The sequence below is a fragment of the Macrotis lagotis genome, chromosome 8, assembly GCF_037893015.1.
Source record: "Macrotis lagotis isolate mMagLag1 chromosome 8, bilby.v1.9.chrom.fasta, whole genome shotgun sequence".
In the NCBI taxonomy this organism is placed as follows: Eukaryota; Metazoa; Chordata; class Mammalia; order Peramelemorphia; family Peramelidae; genus Macrotis; species Macrotis lagotis.
Window position 1 is genome coordinate 189,756,020 of NC_133665.1, and position 16,956 is coordinate 189,772,975.

At 40.7% G+C, this 16,956-nt stretch overlaps 1 protein-coding gene across 1 annotated transcript in view; it reads left to right on the forward strand.

The window, feature by feature from the left end:
* CDK13 (cyclin dependent kinase 13) overlaps positions 1-16,956 on the forward strand; it is a 105,410-nt gene that overhangs the window by 20,291 nt on the left and 68,163 nt on the right. Inside the window, exons 2-5 of the mRNA XM_074199218.1 lie at positions 6,038-6,649; positions 11,639-11,809; positions 13,767-13,906; positions 15,354-15,524. Coding sequence (XP_074055319.1) covers positions 6,038-6,649; positions 11,639-11,809; positions 13,767-13,906; positions 15,354-15,524 — 1,094 coding nt within the window. The remainder of the gene's footprint in view (positions 1-6,037; positions 6,650-11,638; positions 11,810-13,766; positions 13,907-15,353; positions 15,525-16,956) is intronic.

Consider the following 16,956-nt stretch of genomic DNA (forward strand, 5'->3'; position numbering starts at 1 on the left):
TTTCCTCTATATTTTCAGACTTTTGATGTTATTTTTTATCTCATAGTATGACCAATTTTAATTTTCAAGGAGATTGTCCTTCAGTCTTGGAGTGGACCATGACATCAGGAAGTGATGGCAAATGAATTGAATTGAAGTGAGGGAGAGCTGTGCAGAGTTATTAGCCTGTCTCTTCTCTCCTTCAGTCATCAGAGTCTAGGGGCACAACAGGTCCAGAAGACTCAGGAATAATTGGAGGGGTTGGTTTTTATAAGCTAAGACCTTCTCCAGATCTCAGTTTGACTGAGGTCAGTGCCTATTCCTTAATTAAAGTTAGGTAAATAATGAGGAAAAGAGTAGTCTCTTACCTAGGTTAAAAAAAAAACAACTGAGGGGAAGAAATTCACGATTTCTGGCCCAAATGGAAACAATTGTTCTTTATATTCACTCTGAGCAGTCTGGACCCAAACAGTGACCCTATGGGCTTGGGCTGGGGCCTATTGTTGTCCAATCAATGAGAGGCTGAATGTCTTGGGTTTAAGGTTGGGTCTTAAAAAAAAGATAACTAGTCTGTAAACCACAAGATATCTGGAGAGGTTTCAGTGATCAAAATTTATATTCCATTTTCAAGGAGTTACATTTTATTAGAGAATCTAGGTGGAATAATGGAAAGAATGCTGGGCCTGGAATCAGGAAGACTCATCTTTGTGAGTTCATATTTGGCCTCAGACAATTACTAGTTATGAGACCCTGGGCAAATCACTTAACCTTGTTTGCCTCAGTTTCCTCATCTGTCAAATGAACTGGAGAAGCACATGGCATACCTCTCCAGTGTCTTTGTGGTCAGAAAGAGTTGGACAGAACTGGAAAACAACTGAACAAAGGTTTATTTTCTCTTTTTCCAAGCTGCTGAATTCCCATTTCATATCTTTCCTTACTTTCACATCTTTTCTCATTTATTGTCTACTTCTTTCAATTGGTTTTAAAATCATTTTTAACTTTATTTTAAACTTTTGCTATTTTAAGCCCTTTTTTGAAATTCTTGTTGGATTTGTGTCCCACCTATATTTTTCATAGAAGCTTTGCTTGTGAACATTTTCAAGTCCATTATTCTTCCATTTCTTCTGTCTTTGGTCCTTACACTTTCCTGCCACCCTCTTGTTTTTTAGGGAGGGGGTTCTTTTGTTTGTTTGCTCATTCTTCCTACCAGCTTCTTGACTTCAGACTGTATTCTGGGTCCCATGGAGGGGTTGTCTGGCCTGAATTTGGGACCCTTTGTATCCTTCTGGTGCTTTCTCAGCTTTGTCTGGGGGCCTTGCAGACTTTCTGCCCTCAGTGGTTTGCTTTGGAAAGAGGTCTGCTCACTTCTCCAGCCTGGGCCGGCAAGTTCTTGACCCACAACTTGAGTCTTTGACTTGTCCTTTGTCGGAAGAGTCAGTGGCCTGCAGCTGGACTTGTTCCCCTGGGGCTACTGCAGGTTCTGCAGCTTTGTAGAGACTGAGCTACTGCTTCCCTTTTGATGTAGCTCTCCTCCCTGGGTGATTGCTGCAGGTGTCACCACTAGACTAAAGGCCAGAATGGGCTTGAGTGCCACCCCTTGGATCAGATCACCTGGCTTGCTACTACCCCTCTCTGCTCCTGGTCTGGGACCTGGACCTGGGTAGTAGGTGATGGATCTCCCAAATGGCCTGGTTTCTGCAGCTAGCTCCAATTCATGGACCTCTTGAAATGTAATGTGTCTTAGCCATGTTCCTGGCCTCTATGGATGCCCTTGCCCACGTCTGCCAGTCACTCTTTCTCCTGGGCAGCCCAGATGACTCAGATTTTTCCTTGGCTTTCCTGAGCAGGATTCAGCCTGCTGCTTTTCTTAGCCCTTAGAGAGTTGGCCTCCCTTGTCTTAGGGATTCCCTGTCAGTACTGACCCCGATTCTGACTGCTCTACTGTGATTAGTGAAGAAAGAGTTTGGCATTGGCCTTGGTCAGAGACCTCATGGATTTGGGCTTCTCTGTGGCCCAGCCTCATTAGTCTGTAGCCTTCCTCTTCTGTCTGTTGTCAAGTTTTCTGTGGATTTGTTTTTTCCTCCTGAGGCTGCACTGATTTGATCTTCTCTCCTTTTCCTTCTGTATTTAGCTTGAACTTGCTTAGAAGTAGTATTTTTTAAAAAAAAAAATTTTTTTAAGATAGTGTTATTTCTTCCTAACTGTGTGGCCTTGGGCAAGCCTCTTAAGCCCGTTTGCCTTGCAAAAACTTAAAAAAAAAAGGTAGTGTTATTTCAGAGTCAGGTATAAATGAGTTTTTTTCATTTTTTATTAGAAACACCCATGTCTGAAATGCAAACATTACTAGGAAGCAGAGTATGTCTTGTCAGGATACAGTTTGGAACCGGAATGTGTCACCTTGGATTTTTTATTTTGAAGATTCTGATACTTGTGAATTGTCTGGTTTTGGTCAGTTCATTCCTTCTCCAACTTTGACATCACTAACGTAGAGCATCAATGTCTTTTGTTTCAAATGGTGAAAAAAAGGATTTCAAAGATACTTTTTAAATTAATTGAAGCACTGACATGCTTTTAGTTTTGCTGATGAGGATTCTTAATTCTTGTGAAGTTAAGAGGTTTCTTATCAAGAAATTTAAAAATTGAATGTACCAAAAAATACTTAGAGGATAGATTTAATTTTTTTTCTCTCAAAGTTTCCTTTTTGGACACAGTCAATTCTAGAATTTCACAAGTTCTGTGTTCAAACTGTGATCATGGGGATTGCAGAGATCTGGGGGGTCCCAAATAGGGAAAGGTCCCCTCAAAGTCTGTTCAGTGGGGTGGTCCTTGGGTATCAGTCCAGATTTGGGCCAGGACTCATGACTTGGATGTTAAGAGTCATGTCAGGTTCCTGATGTTAGGGCGGTCTGAGAACAATCCAGGGTCAAGCTGCATTGAAGCTCGCATCATGGGGACTCTGGAGGATTGCACAGAGCCCATCGTCCTGTAGGCCCATGCCCACCCCATCAAGCCTGACGTTCCAGGAGAGGGGGCCGGGCCCTGTCTCTGGCCTGAGGTTGAGGTCTCCTCCACTGGCCCTTCTATCAGAGGCTGGGCCTGTTGTCATGAAGGACAACAAAGAACCTTTCACTTTTCTTTTAATCTTCAGAATTTAGCACAGCATCTGGCATGTTATAGGCCTTTAATAAATGTTTATTGACTGATTGACTAGTGTCCTACATCATCTTTTAACATTTTGTCCTTGTCTCAGAAAGGTTAAAAAAAAACCCTTAGTTGACTGCTTTCTTACTGATTTGACTTTGTGGACTTTCATTTCTCTTAGAACATTTTCCGACTTTAGTATCAGTTTTCCTTGATTGTGTTTTATCTAAAAATTATATTTTGTACTTGCTCTAACTTAGGCAAGAACTTTGTGATAGGCTATGACTGAATATGTTTTCCCTTATAACTGTAGGAAATAAAAAAAAATGGGGGGCAGCTAGGTGCCTGCCACAGCGGATATAGCACTGGATAGAGCACCAGCCCTGGAGTAAGGAGGGCCTGAGTTCAAATGCGACCTCAGGCACTTAATAATGACCTAGCTGTGTGGCCTTGGGCAAGCCACTTAACCCCATTTGCCTTGCAAAAACTTTAAAAAAATGGCCATAATTAAGTGAATAATGACTGGGTTAGTTCTTTAGTAAATACTTTATTGTAATCTCCTTGATGATTCTGCCTTATGTTGTAAATCACAGTCCTCTTGTACCATCTCGGCTCTGTAACCTAGTAATTAAGCCTCTAGACCTTCTGGGGGTGGTGGGGTGAGCATGGGTGAGGGTGGGGGTGGATGCGGGTGGCAGAGATGGGGTTGAGCCACCTCACTTGAAAACTTTTTTTCCAGTTCTTAAGATACTAATCAGTGGAGGGGAAATGTCAAGCAAAAATTATATAAATAAAAAACAGCGGTTCCTTTTTAACTTTTATTTTAAGGAGCCATTGTAAAACATTAAATTCATCTATTTTAAAGATTGGCAACAAGAAGCATAATCTCTTTCTCTTTCCTAGTAATTACCCCTCTTCCATATTTCCCTGTTAGTGTCAGTGGTACCACATCTTTTCCAGGCCCCCAGGGTTTTTTTTTTTTTTTTTTTTTTTAGGTTTTTGCAAGGCAATGGGGTTAAGTGGCTTGACCACCCCCAGGCTTTTTAGTTTTCTTTATTCTGTTTTACCTTAAATAATAAACCATTTGCCAAATCTTGTAAGTACTATTATTCCTATTCTAGAAATAATCACATCCTACTGCTTCTCTCTCAGCCATCACCAGTTCAGGTCCTTATGAGCTCCTCACTTGGATCATTGAAATTTTAATTTATCTTCCTTCCTTGGGTTTTTTTCTCACTCTAATCCATCTTTTACTCAGTTGCCAGTGATTTTTCTGAAGCACAGATCTGCCCGTGTCAGTCCCTTAATCTCTAGTGACTGTTGAGTGGAGGCCCAGATTGTCTTATTTGACATTTAAAGTTTTTCATAATTTGAGTCCAGGGGAACCTTTCCAATCTGTAAAAGCCCTTTCCCTTCATGAATTCTAAGGGCCAGTCCAACAGACCTCTTTGTTCCCCCTGGATGTTCACCAGACCCAGCATGCCCTTCTCCTTCCTTTCTGCCTTTTAGAAACTTCTGGTTGCCTTCAAATCTCAGACCAGGTGCCCCCGCTCCCATCTCCAGGAAACCCTTTCAGACTTTCCCAGAGCTGGTGCTTTCCTCAAGCTCTTTGGATCAGAATTTGGCACATTGGTGGATAGCTAGGAAATTCTGGGTCAGATAGTGGTCTGCTGTTATATTAAAATCAGAATATCATTGTAATCCTTTTAAATCAGGCCTTCATTTGCATGACCTTTAGCTCAAATGGGGACATCATCTCTTAGGATTTGTTGGATTTAATGTATGTGATTGTGCTAACAGCTTGAAAGTGGTAGTCTGCCAAATGAAGCATTTCCTTAGTGTCAGGCACCTGACAAGGGATCCGAGTTCCAATTCTGTGGCGTTAATTTTATGACTTTAGGCATATCACTTTTGCCCTTTAGACCTCAGATCCTGTTTCACTGAAATGTGTATGCCCATCCTGCTTTACCATCATCTCCAGGCTTTTGTAAGGATAAGATCATGAATGGTTAGCACCTAAGAAATGCAAGTTTTTTATTTTTAGCTTTTTGCAAGGCAATGGGGTTAAGTGGCTTGCCCAAAACCACACAGCTAGGTAATTATTAAGTGTCTTGAGGTTGGATTTAAACTCAGGTACTCCTGACTCCAGGGACAGTGCTCTATCTACTGTGCCACCTAGTCATCCTGAAATGCAAGTTTTGATTAATTCTTCTGTTATTAAATGCTTCATTATTCTTAATGCTTTTAGGTATTAATAGAATGGCAGTTTGGTAAGAATTGCTTCGTTCTCTTTGTCTGATTGTTGTGCTGTGTGTGCTTTAAGGCTGGGACAGGGGCTGCCCAGATAGGGAACCTTTTCTCTGCCTGCCAGGAGAAGGCCGACTTAACAAAACTTGACCTTGATGTGTGTGGGTGCCTGGCTACAGCTGTTGCTGAATTCTCTCCCCATCATTGCCTAAGTCTTGTCTCCTTGTCTTGTCTCCAAAGGGCTCTTTGATCTATTCTGTTTTTTCCTCTCAGAGAGCACTTCTTCCTCTCATGGGCCAGAGGACCTTCAAAAGACCAGGCAACGCTATTTCTGTGACTTTCTGTACACTCTAGTCAGTAATTATCCTTGGTGCTTTGCATGATTCTTTTTGCTTCTCACATAGTATGGTTTTTGTTGCTGTCGCAACATCATATTTAGTTGAACTAAAAGCTTTTGGGACCTGTTTTCCCTCATCTGTGAAATAAAACAATTGAACTGGAGTTCGGGGCTGTGTAAGAAATTTCAGATCTTAATTGATTTTAACTTGGTGACTGTTTTTTCACTGTATAGTTGGGAAGAAAGTCATAAGAGTGTGAGCATCACCTTCCCCCTGCCCCTCCCTACAAAAATGGACATTTGCTAATGCAATCTTTACTGTTTTTCAAGCAGACGATCTGCCAAGTCAAGAAGCAGAAGCCCTTACTCATCTAGGCATTCGAGGTCCCGCAGCAGACATAGATTATCTAGGTCTCGGAGTCGTCACTCTAGCATTTCTCCTAGCACCCTGACTCTGAAAAGTAGCCTGGCTGCCGAGTTGAACAAGAACAAGAAAGCCAGAGCCGCGGAAGCAGCCAAAGCTCACGCCAAAGCGTCCAACACCTCGACGCCCACCAAAGTGGGGAGCACTGATGCTACAGGTGGCGGCGCACCTCAAGCCAACCATGTGAAGGAGCTGAAGAAGCTCAAGGCTGAACACACACCTTCTCCCACCAGTGGCGGAACTCTGAAAAATGACAAGGCAAAAGCAAAGCCTGCCCTGCCGGGAGCAAAGGTGGAAAATAATTTGATTGTAGACAAAGCCACCAAGAAAGGTGTTGTGGTGGGCAAAGAGAGTCAGCCGACTGTGGCAAAGGAGGAGCCAGTGCTACCGAAAGAGAAAAGCAAACCACGCACCCCGAGCTTGGCCACCAAGGAGAAGGAGCATCATGGACCGCTGCTGACCTCCACTTTACCACCTTTGCCTTTTCCTCCCCTGCTGCCTGAAGACAAAGATCCTGACAGGTGAGTTCTACCTTTTGACAACAAATTAGTTAGTGAAGGATCATAGAATGAAAAGGACCGTCAGCTAGTAAACTGCCACACAAACCTGTTGTGAAGGGTTCCAGTGTCATCTAAGCCCTGTTACCTGCCATCCACAGTGCATGTCCTGTAAGAGAGTCCCAGCAGTGCCAGGGGATAGGGGGCATTTGACTTCAGATTCTGGTTCTGGCAGGAACAGTTGGGGACTGTTTTGTGGGATGCCCCTCACGTGTCCTGCATCCTTAACAATTTGTGACACTCCCATGGCTTAAGCCTCCAGAGGTCGTGCTAATTTCTCCTGTGCTATATGTTGAGTTTATGGAAGATCATCATATCACCTGCCTTGCTGAGTGGTGAGAATCAAAGATATTCATGTATGCAGAGTATTTTATAGCAAGACTTCAAGTACTAGAGAAATGTTAGCTATTAAAATTATGATTAATAATAATTACAAAAATTTCAAAGAGCCTATTGTTTATATAGTAAAGAAATTTTTTCTTAATTTGTTTTGCATTATATGAATACTAAACAAGTCGTAGGAGAATAGTTTGTGCTTAGTTGAAATATGAGAATGAATTGAAAGATCTGTTAGTGTGTTTTTAAGGAATCTTTGAGCGTCAGTGTGGAAACTTAAGAATGTTTCCTGTAAGGTCTTTGCTTTCATGAAGCAGGCAAGCCATTTATTGTCTTTCTTGGGTCCTTTTAAACGATTTCCTTTGGTGATTTTTTTTTTTTTTGGATATGTGAAAAGAAGCCAGATTTTGTGGTTCTGTTCCTTTAGCTTTGTATCCTGCTGTCCCTCCCCCTTCTCTTCTTTCATTCTCCTTCCCTTCTTCTAGCCTTTCCCTTCCCTCTTGCTTCCCCCCCCCCCCCGCCGTTTAAGCTCCATTTTCCAGAACCTAAAAACAGGTTACAAAAAGGAAAAACTGCCTCTTGGATCCCGTGTAGTAAGTCTTCATACTAGTCTCTCTGCGACCAAATTGTTTCTCTCTGCTATCCCCTCTTTTTTGTCTTTATTTCTGGTTTTTTCACAAGTACAGAAGATGCTTTGGGGGGGGCACATCTGGAATAAACAGGAAGATTTGGGGCCATTAGTGAACATGCTTTGGACCAGAGATTGTTCAGCAGTTTGTACATTTGTACATTTTTAGGGCTATCAGTTAAATCAATCTTTGTCCTCTGAAGATTTTATTTTCTTTTTTTAGCTGAATTATCAAATTACTAAATTTTATTTGGTGAAACTAGAACAATAACTATTTTAATCTTTTAATTGGTTACCCTGTTCCCCCCCCCCTTTGTTTTGGGGCAGCTGATGGCAGTTGAATTAACCCCTCCCCATGCTGCATGCACCCATACATTAATAACTAAAGTAATAAATTCATCAGTTTACACAGCTAGAAGAGACTTTAGAGGTGTGCTAGTTCAATTCTTAGTAAAGAGGAGAATACTGAGGTTCAGGTGAATTATGGTACCTCAGATACCACTAATAATGAATAATCTTATCTAAAAAAGAATTACTAAAATTAGGTGAGATACATTATTTTCCATTTAAATAATATTTATGATCATCAATTTTTGGTACATAATGGAATATAATGGAAAACTCATTGAACTGGAATTTATTGTCTATGTCTCTCCTTATTAACTTTATAACCAGAATAAGCCTCTTTACTTCTTAGCTTCAACAGCTTCATCTTTAAAAATGAGACTGTTGACACTACCTGAGGACAGAATCATTTGAGGAACCAGTGAGATAGTGGATGACCTTCTGTATGGAGGAAGAGGGAGAGGACTGCTTCAGCCTAATTGTTCTTTTCTGTTAAAATTGTGTTAGTGATGCCTTTTGTTATTATATGTCTTTCCCCTTAAACCACATCAAACCTTTTTTTGTAGCTAGGGGAAGCATTGAATTTGGCTGACTACAGAGACTGGCATTGCAAGTTTCAGTTTTTAAAAAAGGGTCACTAGATATTATGATGTTGTCCTTTAAATGGACTCCTTGTGTCTCTTGTCCTTCTGGTCTAGGTGTCACTGAAAACCCACTAGGCAGTGACCACCTTGCCTTGTGGCTTTCTGTCAATCTGGATGTGGGTTTCTCTTTAGTCATTGAAGAAAAGGGACCAGTGCTCTTTAACCAGAGATTTTAGCAGCACTTGGAAGTGCTGGACTGGTTTTTCCATGATCTAAACTAGTTATCTTTCTTTCTCTCCCCTTTCCTCTGCTTTGGATTGTGCTCTGGAAGGATGGGGGGGGGGGGGTGTTAGCAGAAACTGTAGAGAAAAAGGCAGGGCTGCGATGAAGCATGGGAGTAAGTCAGTTCAGCATTAATAGAACCCCTGATGTGTGCTGGTCCCGTCTTAGGACTTACCCCAGTGTCCGCACCCCTGATCCCGATGCAGCCCTAGGAGTGCTTTACAGAGGAGAGGGGCAGGTAGAGGCTGTGTCTTGCCCCAAGTCATGTGTTAGATTTGAATTTGGGTCTTCTTGCTTTCAGTTTCGGTGCCTACCTACTGGGCCAAGTACTGTGCTAAGAGGTTCTGGGGATTCAGCTAGAAAAGCCAGACAGTGCCTGCTTTACAGGAGTTTGTCAAGGAAATAATACAGAATTGAAAGTTTAGCTTTAAGCCACACAGAAAGACTTAGAATGAGTAACCCAAGTGGATGATGAGGCTTCTGTATTGGTATCATTTCTGCTGACACAACCATATTTGGTTCTGACGTTGGCCTGCTTGATAGGGCCAAGGACTTAGGTCATAAGAACTTGGTTTTCTTGGTCATAGGGAGCTGGGATTGCTGAGGAGGCTGGGGCTGTGGCTGCAGGGTCAATTTCCTGGGTGATGGCTGTTGGGATGGGTTGGAAAAGGGCCACTGGTTCAGGGTGCTAGGAAATAATACTTGGGCTCAGGATCTGCCCTGACTCCATCTGGGTGTTAGGGGAAGGTGACAGTCAAGGTGTTTGACTTGCCTGGAATGGATCACCTCCCCTTTTGGCTCTCCTTGAGGAAACTTTGCTGTTTCAGCTTGGTGGACTTGCCTTCCCGGGGGGGCGGGGGTAGCAGTAGGTTGATAGACTTTTATTGAAGGGATATGAAGGGTAATGTACAGTTATACAGATTCAGAACTAGTCAGCATAGATGGTACTAACTGAGTTGCAATATTCGGAGAGGAATGTCCCAAGAATCTTTGCTTGGCCTTGTGCTCTTGAGCTGACTTTATTTAGGATTGGATAAAGGAATGGATGACACACTTGTCAAACTGGCAGATGGCACAGAGGTTTGGGGGGATTGGTGATATGTTGGGGGATATAGCTAGGATCCCAAAAAGTCATCTTGAAAAAATAGAATTATCGGAAAGAATTTGAGGAGATGAGATTAATGATGAATGAGAATAAAATTTCCCACTTGGGTCCTAAAAGTGACTTTTACAAATTTAAGATAGGTTAGGTACAAATGACAAGGTTTGAGTTTTAATGGACTCTAAAGCCAATATAAGTTAACACTGTAATGTTATAGTAAAATAAAAATTCACTCCCTCCCAGCCCCAAACTAACATAGTCTGAAAGTGCATTCAGAATGATCTTGTGGTGCTCAGTCAGCCCTGCTTTAATGATATCTGGAATATTGGGTTCAATTCTGGATACCATTGACAAGGTGACTAGTACTGGGAAGGGCCTAGATCCTAGATCATTGCCTATGAGGAACATTTGAAGGAACTGGAGAACACCAGATTTGTCTAATGAGGGCCACTTATAGTTTGGACCTGCTATTGTGCAGAAGCATGATGAGATTCTAGCTGGCCACTTGTTGGGGATTCTTGTTCAGTCTCATTGGGCTCATTTGCCTCTGAAGTTCCTTCCAATGTGGAAATCGACTAATTCTATGTGTATATTGGAGAAAATGTTCACTCTTGAAGAAATGGAATTTTTTGATCACTTAATCGTTTTGGGGAAACTGATTTCTTTATGGTTGAGTCTGGAAACAGTCTATACCCACCCCCTCCCCAATCTCTCTGTTATTATTTACTTTTAACATTGATTTTTTTTTTTAATTTTGAGCTCCAAATTTTCTCCCTGGCCTCAGCCTCCCTCCCACCCTTTGAGAAGACAAGAAATATTGGTATGAGAGCATGCAAAACACATTTCTGAAAGCCTTTTTGACACTTTAATATTTCTCATCCTGACTTCACCTAATATAGACAATTCTAACTGATTTTTAAGAGTGGGAAGATTGATAATTTGTTTCCCTATCTGAAAATTGATTCAAATTTGATTTGATTTTTCAGACAAACTTAAGAACTTTTAGCTTGCTGGAGCTTGGATAACCAAATGAAGTCTTGCATCTGAGAAGGAAGTCACGTGTATTATTTCTAGCACATTGAGACTGAGAAATGAAAACAAATGTCCCATCACATAGAAGAGGTTACCAACATACCGTCCTTTTATGTTACCAACACACTGTCCTTTTATGTTCTTCCTGTTTCAAAAGTTACTTCAAGTAAATTAGTAAGAGTGTCAAATAAAAACATACGAATCTCTGTTTAGTTTTGATCACTTTTATTTTAATATGTTTAGTATGTACAGAGAGAAGGAAAATGTGATAATATTAGAGTGAAGTGCTTAAAATACTAATGCATTTTTTTAATGGAAAAATTACCTTTAGTCTCTTTAACCAGAATAAAATCAAATACTTGGCAGCTTGGTGACAACTCAGATTCATTTTTACTTGGAGTTTGTGAGTTTGATGTGTGTGAAGGGGTGGTCAGTGCCCATGTGGAAAGGTCAGGATGGAGAAGTGATGATGGAGAGTCTCCCCCAGACAGCACCACCCAGGGAAGGCTGATGGGAGCATGCCATTCACCTGATGACCCTTTCTTTTCTAGTTTACAAGGGAACATTTCAGTCAAGGCAGACAGCACCATCCATGGCAGGCCGATAAGTGCATACTATTCACCTGATGACCCTTTCTTTTCTAGTTTACGAGGGAACATTTCAGTCAAGGCTGTGAAAAAAGAAGTTGAGAAGAAACTGCGCTGTCTGCTGGCAGACCTGCCTCTGCCCCCTGAGCTCCCTGGAGGGGATGACTTCTCCACGAGCCCAGAGGAGAAGAAAATCCCTGCCCCAGCACACAGTAAGAGAAGGCCCAAGTACGTGCTGCTTCTTCCCATCCTTGCTTTCTGCCTGCTCTTAAAATTTGTTTCAAATATTTCTGCTTTATCTGGAAAACCTGAAGCATGAAATTAAATTTCAAAATTGAAAAATGAATCCCCCCCCCAAAAAAAAACTACCCTAAACCTTTTATATTAGTAGTACAAGTTTTTAAGTTCAATTTTCAGTGTAGGAAAAATTAGACTATCTACATAATTCTGTACTGTTAGCTGTCAGTGAGTTCCAGTAAAAAAAAGTCTAGCAAATAGATGAAACTGGAAAGAGGCGTTGGACTTCTTGACTTGGAAAGCGAAAGCTAGGATTAATGAGTTGCAAAGAGGCAACTTTGAGTCTAGAAAAACACCTTAACAATTTGAACTCACTAAAAGGAAAAGGGGCTGCCTTGTGACAGGAGGAGCTCCTGAAACCTTAGGACTCTTCCAGTAAAGACTTACTGCCAGTGTTGTTGTGTTGGATTTGATGCTTTCTGACTCTAAAATACTATGGGCTTTTTATCTGATGAACTTCTTGTGCCTCTAGAACATGTAATATTCCTTTTTTAATATAGTGACTATTCCAATAAAGTAGAAACAATAAAGTGTGGAGGCAAGAAAGGGTTCTGTGGTCAACTCTCAGTGAAGCCACACAAAGGGAATTGTGGGAAAGATGTTACACACCTTTGCCTTTAATTACTAATTATTTTCTTGCCTTTGCTTTCTCTCGTGTCTCTTGCTTTTCAGTAAGAATTGGAAATTTAAAATTGGACTGAAGTCTTACCCTATTAGCTTCAGTGAAGTAAACTGAAGGAAGACTCCCTGCAATCTAATACAGCCATCTGCAAATGTAGTTCCCTTTTCTCATGGCTGCCTTCCCACCAAGGGAATTTGTTATTTAGATGTGGACTTAAAGAATAAAACATTCCAGACAGATTAAGTGGAAAAATGTGAGATAGGTTGGAGCATAGGTTGGAGAGCCAAGAAAATTTTTAAATTTCTCTGTATTTGTGTATTAATAGGTGACAATAATATTTTATTTGAATGGTTGTTAACTATTAAGATTAATTAAGCTTTGCCTTTAGAGAATATAAATTTTTTCTGAAGTATTCCTATTTCTCAATGTAAAGTACTAAAAAGTGAGTTTGTTGATATAAGTTAGGGAATCAAGAATCTGGTTTAGATCTAGGGTGCCTGTGGTTGTCATTTGACTTTTCTGGGACTCAGTTTCCTAATCTGTAAAATTAGGGGTGGGAACTGACAATATTTAAGGTCTTTTCCTGCTCTAAATTCATGATCCTGTGATCTGATATTAGTGTGGGTAATTGAGGCGATTGAAACGAAGAATTAGAACTGAGTACCTATGTGAGTATAATTTCCTTTGGATCTAACTGTATTAGTCCCCAACGTCCAATAGTTTACAGCAGGGCTGTTGAACATTCCTTTTAAAAGTTTTTATTGAAACAATAAGACAGTGTATTTTGACTTGCCATTTTAGTGAGAGCTCTGTGGTAAACTCACAGGCAGCCGCATAAAATTGCTCTGCGGGTCGCATTTTGGACAGCCCTGGTTTACAGTCACAGCTTGCTTAGCATAAAGCTTTGCCTTTATGAAAAGAGATGGAGTTGATGAATGGAAAATATGTGCCTTTTTCAATAATAATGAAGGGACCAATAAGCTGATTCCCCCCCCCCCCATGAATGTTGATTTCTTTAGCTTGAGTGATCTGCTAGTTGAAAAGTTTTCATGAGCTTCTTCCATTTTGTTCTTTCATCAGTTTATACACAGGATAAATAAGTGACTGGGCGATGAATGCATTATTATAACAAAAGGTCTAAAACCCCGTTGTCATTATGAAGATGGGGGGGTGGGCTAAAAGGGAGGAATGGATGTTATTTTGGTGGTTTGTACTTAACCGAGACTTGCTTGACTGCATGTAAAACTTCAGAACTATATTTACTAGAATATGTGGGCCTCGCTATGGTGAAATAAAAGAAAAGGATATTGACTGGGGAAAGCGCTGCGTGGATAAATTTGATATCATTGGAATTATTGGAGAAGGCACCTATGGGCAAGTTTACAAAGCCAGGGATAAAGACACAGGTAAGAGCTCATGTGGTCTGGTATGTTGGTGTGTGTTGGGGGCTTGCCTTGGGGTCATTGTCTGAAAAAAGGACAATTTTAGGAATTTTCAAGTAGACAGTTTATGTAGAGGGAAAAATTAGTTCTTCATAATGTTAGTTTCTTTTGCTACAATGTGATTCTCATTCTGATTTCTTTTGTTTTTTGAAGGGAATTTTACCCTAGTTTTAAAATTTCTTTTGTTAGCCATAGTCATAAACTTATTTCAACCTTAATGAGGCAGCTATTTTTGTTTGATTAGGGATCTTTTATTATTAAAAAAAATTGTAAGCAGTTGTTTTATAGAGAAAGATTAGGGGAAAAGTTTATGCAGCAGAATTGCTTTTATGTAGCAACTTTTACTGTAGCAAGTTCAACAAAATACTGTTATTATTATTATTATTGACAATGGTCTTGTTCAAGAAAACACTTTATGATTATGTCGGTCAGTATTTAGAAACATTTTATTTACATGGCAACTTTATACAGTCTAACCCTAGGGAGGTTAGGTGTTTGACAGTCAGCCTTTAGGAATATAGATGGGAACTTGGAAGCAGGTTATGTGAACAGAAGAAAGGAGGAGCAAAAATTTTATGTGCTCTCGGGCTTTGTGTTCATCTTAGGCCTTAACCACTTTGTTATTCAGTTAAATAATTAAGTTTAAATGATTCCTTGGCATCATTAGTTGTCAAAGAAGGATGCTGTGGATGTTAAGATGATAAAAATACATGAAACAACTATACTCTAAATGAATTTTGGTTATAACAGTATTTGTTATAATTTATAAAACAACATTTAAGTTTTTTGGGGGGTTTTTTTTGGTAAGGCAGTTGGGGTTCACTCAGCTAGTAACTGTCAAGTTTCTAAAACTGGATTTGAACTCAGGTTCATCTGACTCCAAGGTCAGTGCTCACTGTGCCACCTAGTGGCCCCATAGAAGAACATGTTTCTAGTTTCTTGCATGTATCTACACACACACACACACACATAGATCCCAAAGGATAGAGGACTGCTATGTGCTTTGTGGACCCATTCTGTTGACAAACTCTAAAAGAGAAAAGAACCTCCATATTGCTTCTTGAATTTTGTCTGTCAGATCACACAATTGCCTGGAATCCTGCTTGTCTCTAATTACTTGTTTAAGGCCAGTGGAGTGATTCCACTTTCAGATTAAGTCAGAAGAAAATGGACTAGTTATTTTAGAAAATCCACCAGTTAGAGTTGGCCATGGTGTTCTCAGGTATATGGAATCTGGGTCCTGTTTATATATAAATACAAATATGAGTGTTCTGGTAACAAAGCTATTTGACATTTATAGTGGGCTGAAGCTAAATAATAGGGATTAAAAATGAAATTAAAGTTTGAAATGGAGAACAATAATATATGACTTGCCCATTTGTGATATATTTCTGATTTAATTTTGTTACAGGAGAAATGGTGGCCTTAAAAAAAGTCCGGCTAGATAACGAGAAGGAAGGCTTCCCCATTACAGCCATCCGAGAGATTAAGATCCTTCGGCAGCTCACCCACCAGAGTATTATCAACATGAAGGAGATTGTGACAGATAAAGAGGATGCTTTAGATTTTAAGAAGGACAAAGGTATGTGATGTCTGTTTAGAACACTGGCTTTCTTTAGTGATAGCGACACCAATTTGCAGATCTAGGTGGTTATTTGCTTAGAAATACATTTTGGGGGAGATGAAAGAAACAGTTAAAATGAAACCTGTTAACCTAAGGAAAGCCCTTCATTTTAGAAATGTAGTGAAATGGAATATGCTTTAGTCCTTTGGGTCACAAGCCATCCATGCCTTCTCATCGTGTGCCATTCTTATCCATGTCTTTCCATGATTCTTTTGTTCCAGCTTCTAGAAAGCCTTCCTCGAGCTATCTCACTCTCATTGAAACCAAGAGAGCCCCCACATTGTCTGCCTCTTCCCCTTTGCTCTAGCTCTGGGACCAGCCCACCCTCTTTATTGGGTTGTACATTGCCTTGAGGATGTCTTCCATCGTTTTCTCCTATATGCCCTCATCTGAAAGTATTCTGCATTCTCTTCATACTATGCATCATTCCCTTGACTGTTAGGGCCTTTTTAGGCTTCAGGATCATTGCATCCTTAGGGCATCCTGCTCAGTTTCCCTAAGGTCCTTCAGGCTCCCTTCCTCCTGGGGAGTCTTGGGTCTAGTTCTCTGTCACCAAGAAGGACACCGAAGGATTGACTCGCTGGGCAAGTCAGCCAACTTTATGCCCTCAGTTGGACTGTACGTCGTCTTCATCCTCTTGGTGTTTTCCGTGTGATTTGCCCTCTTGTTTGAGTAGCTGTGGATCTTACGGAGGAGGCTGGTGCTTTTGGGGTGCTTGGGGTATTCTGCACCCTGTCATCTCTAAGCAGCATCTGGACAGTTTGCTAAGCAGCTTATTTCTTTTCTTTACTTGCGTCAGCTAAGGAAGCAGGCACACACAGTGTAGAGAATCTCTTCAGTCTTAGAGCTTGTCTTTTCACATCTAGTCGCCAATTTGAAAATTGTTTTGAAGATGAAAAAGCTTATTCTTTAGGTATTGCTTTGGGCATGTAAGTTGGTAGGTCTTGCTTAAGGGCAAATGCTCTATGATTATTACCATAGATCTTAGGCTTATTGACCTTTAAAAATTTAAAATAACAGCCCTCAGACTCCTCCAACCTTCTGGAAGTGACTGGTGCCCAGTGAGGAACTTTTCTTGGGGCTAGGTGATGAGGAGCAGAACTGACTGTTGTCAGCTCTTGCTTCCTCTCCAGTTGCAGAACTTGGTTCTCTTTACCTACCTGAATCTCTTCAGTGACTGTGTGCACACTGGGAATAAGAGTGGGAAAAGAAGAGGGGCATGCTGGCTCTCATTGCAGGGTAATCATTTTGAAGGAAGAAATTCTTAGTTGCAACCTTCTCAATTCATCATTCCATTGCCAGATGAACACTTTTCTTACCTTGCTTTGACTTGATTCTTCCATTCAGAAGCCTTCAGTAGCATGTGGGATAGAAGGTTGTAAATTTTTTA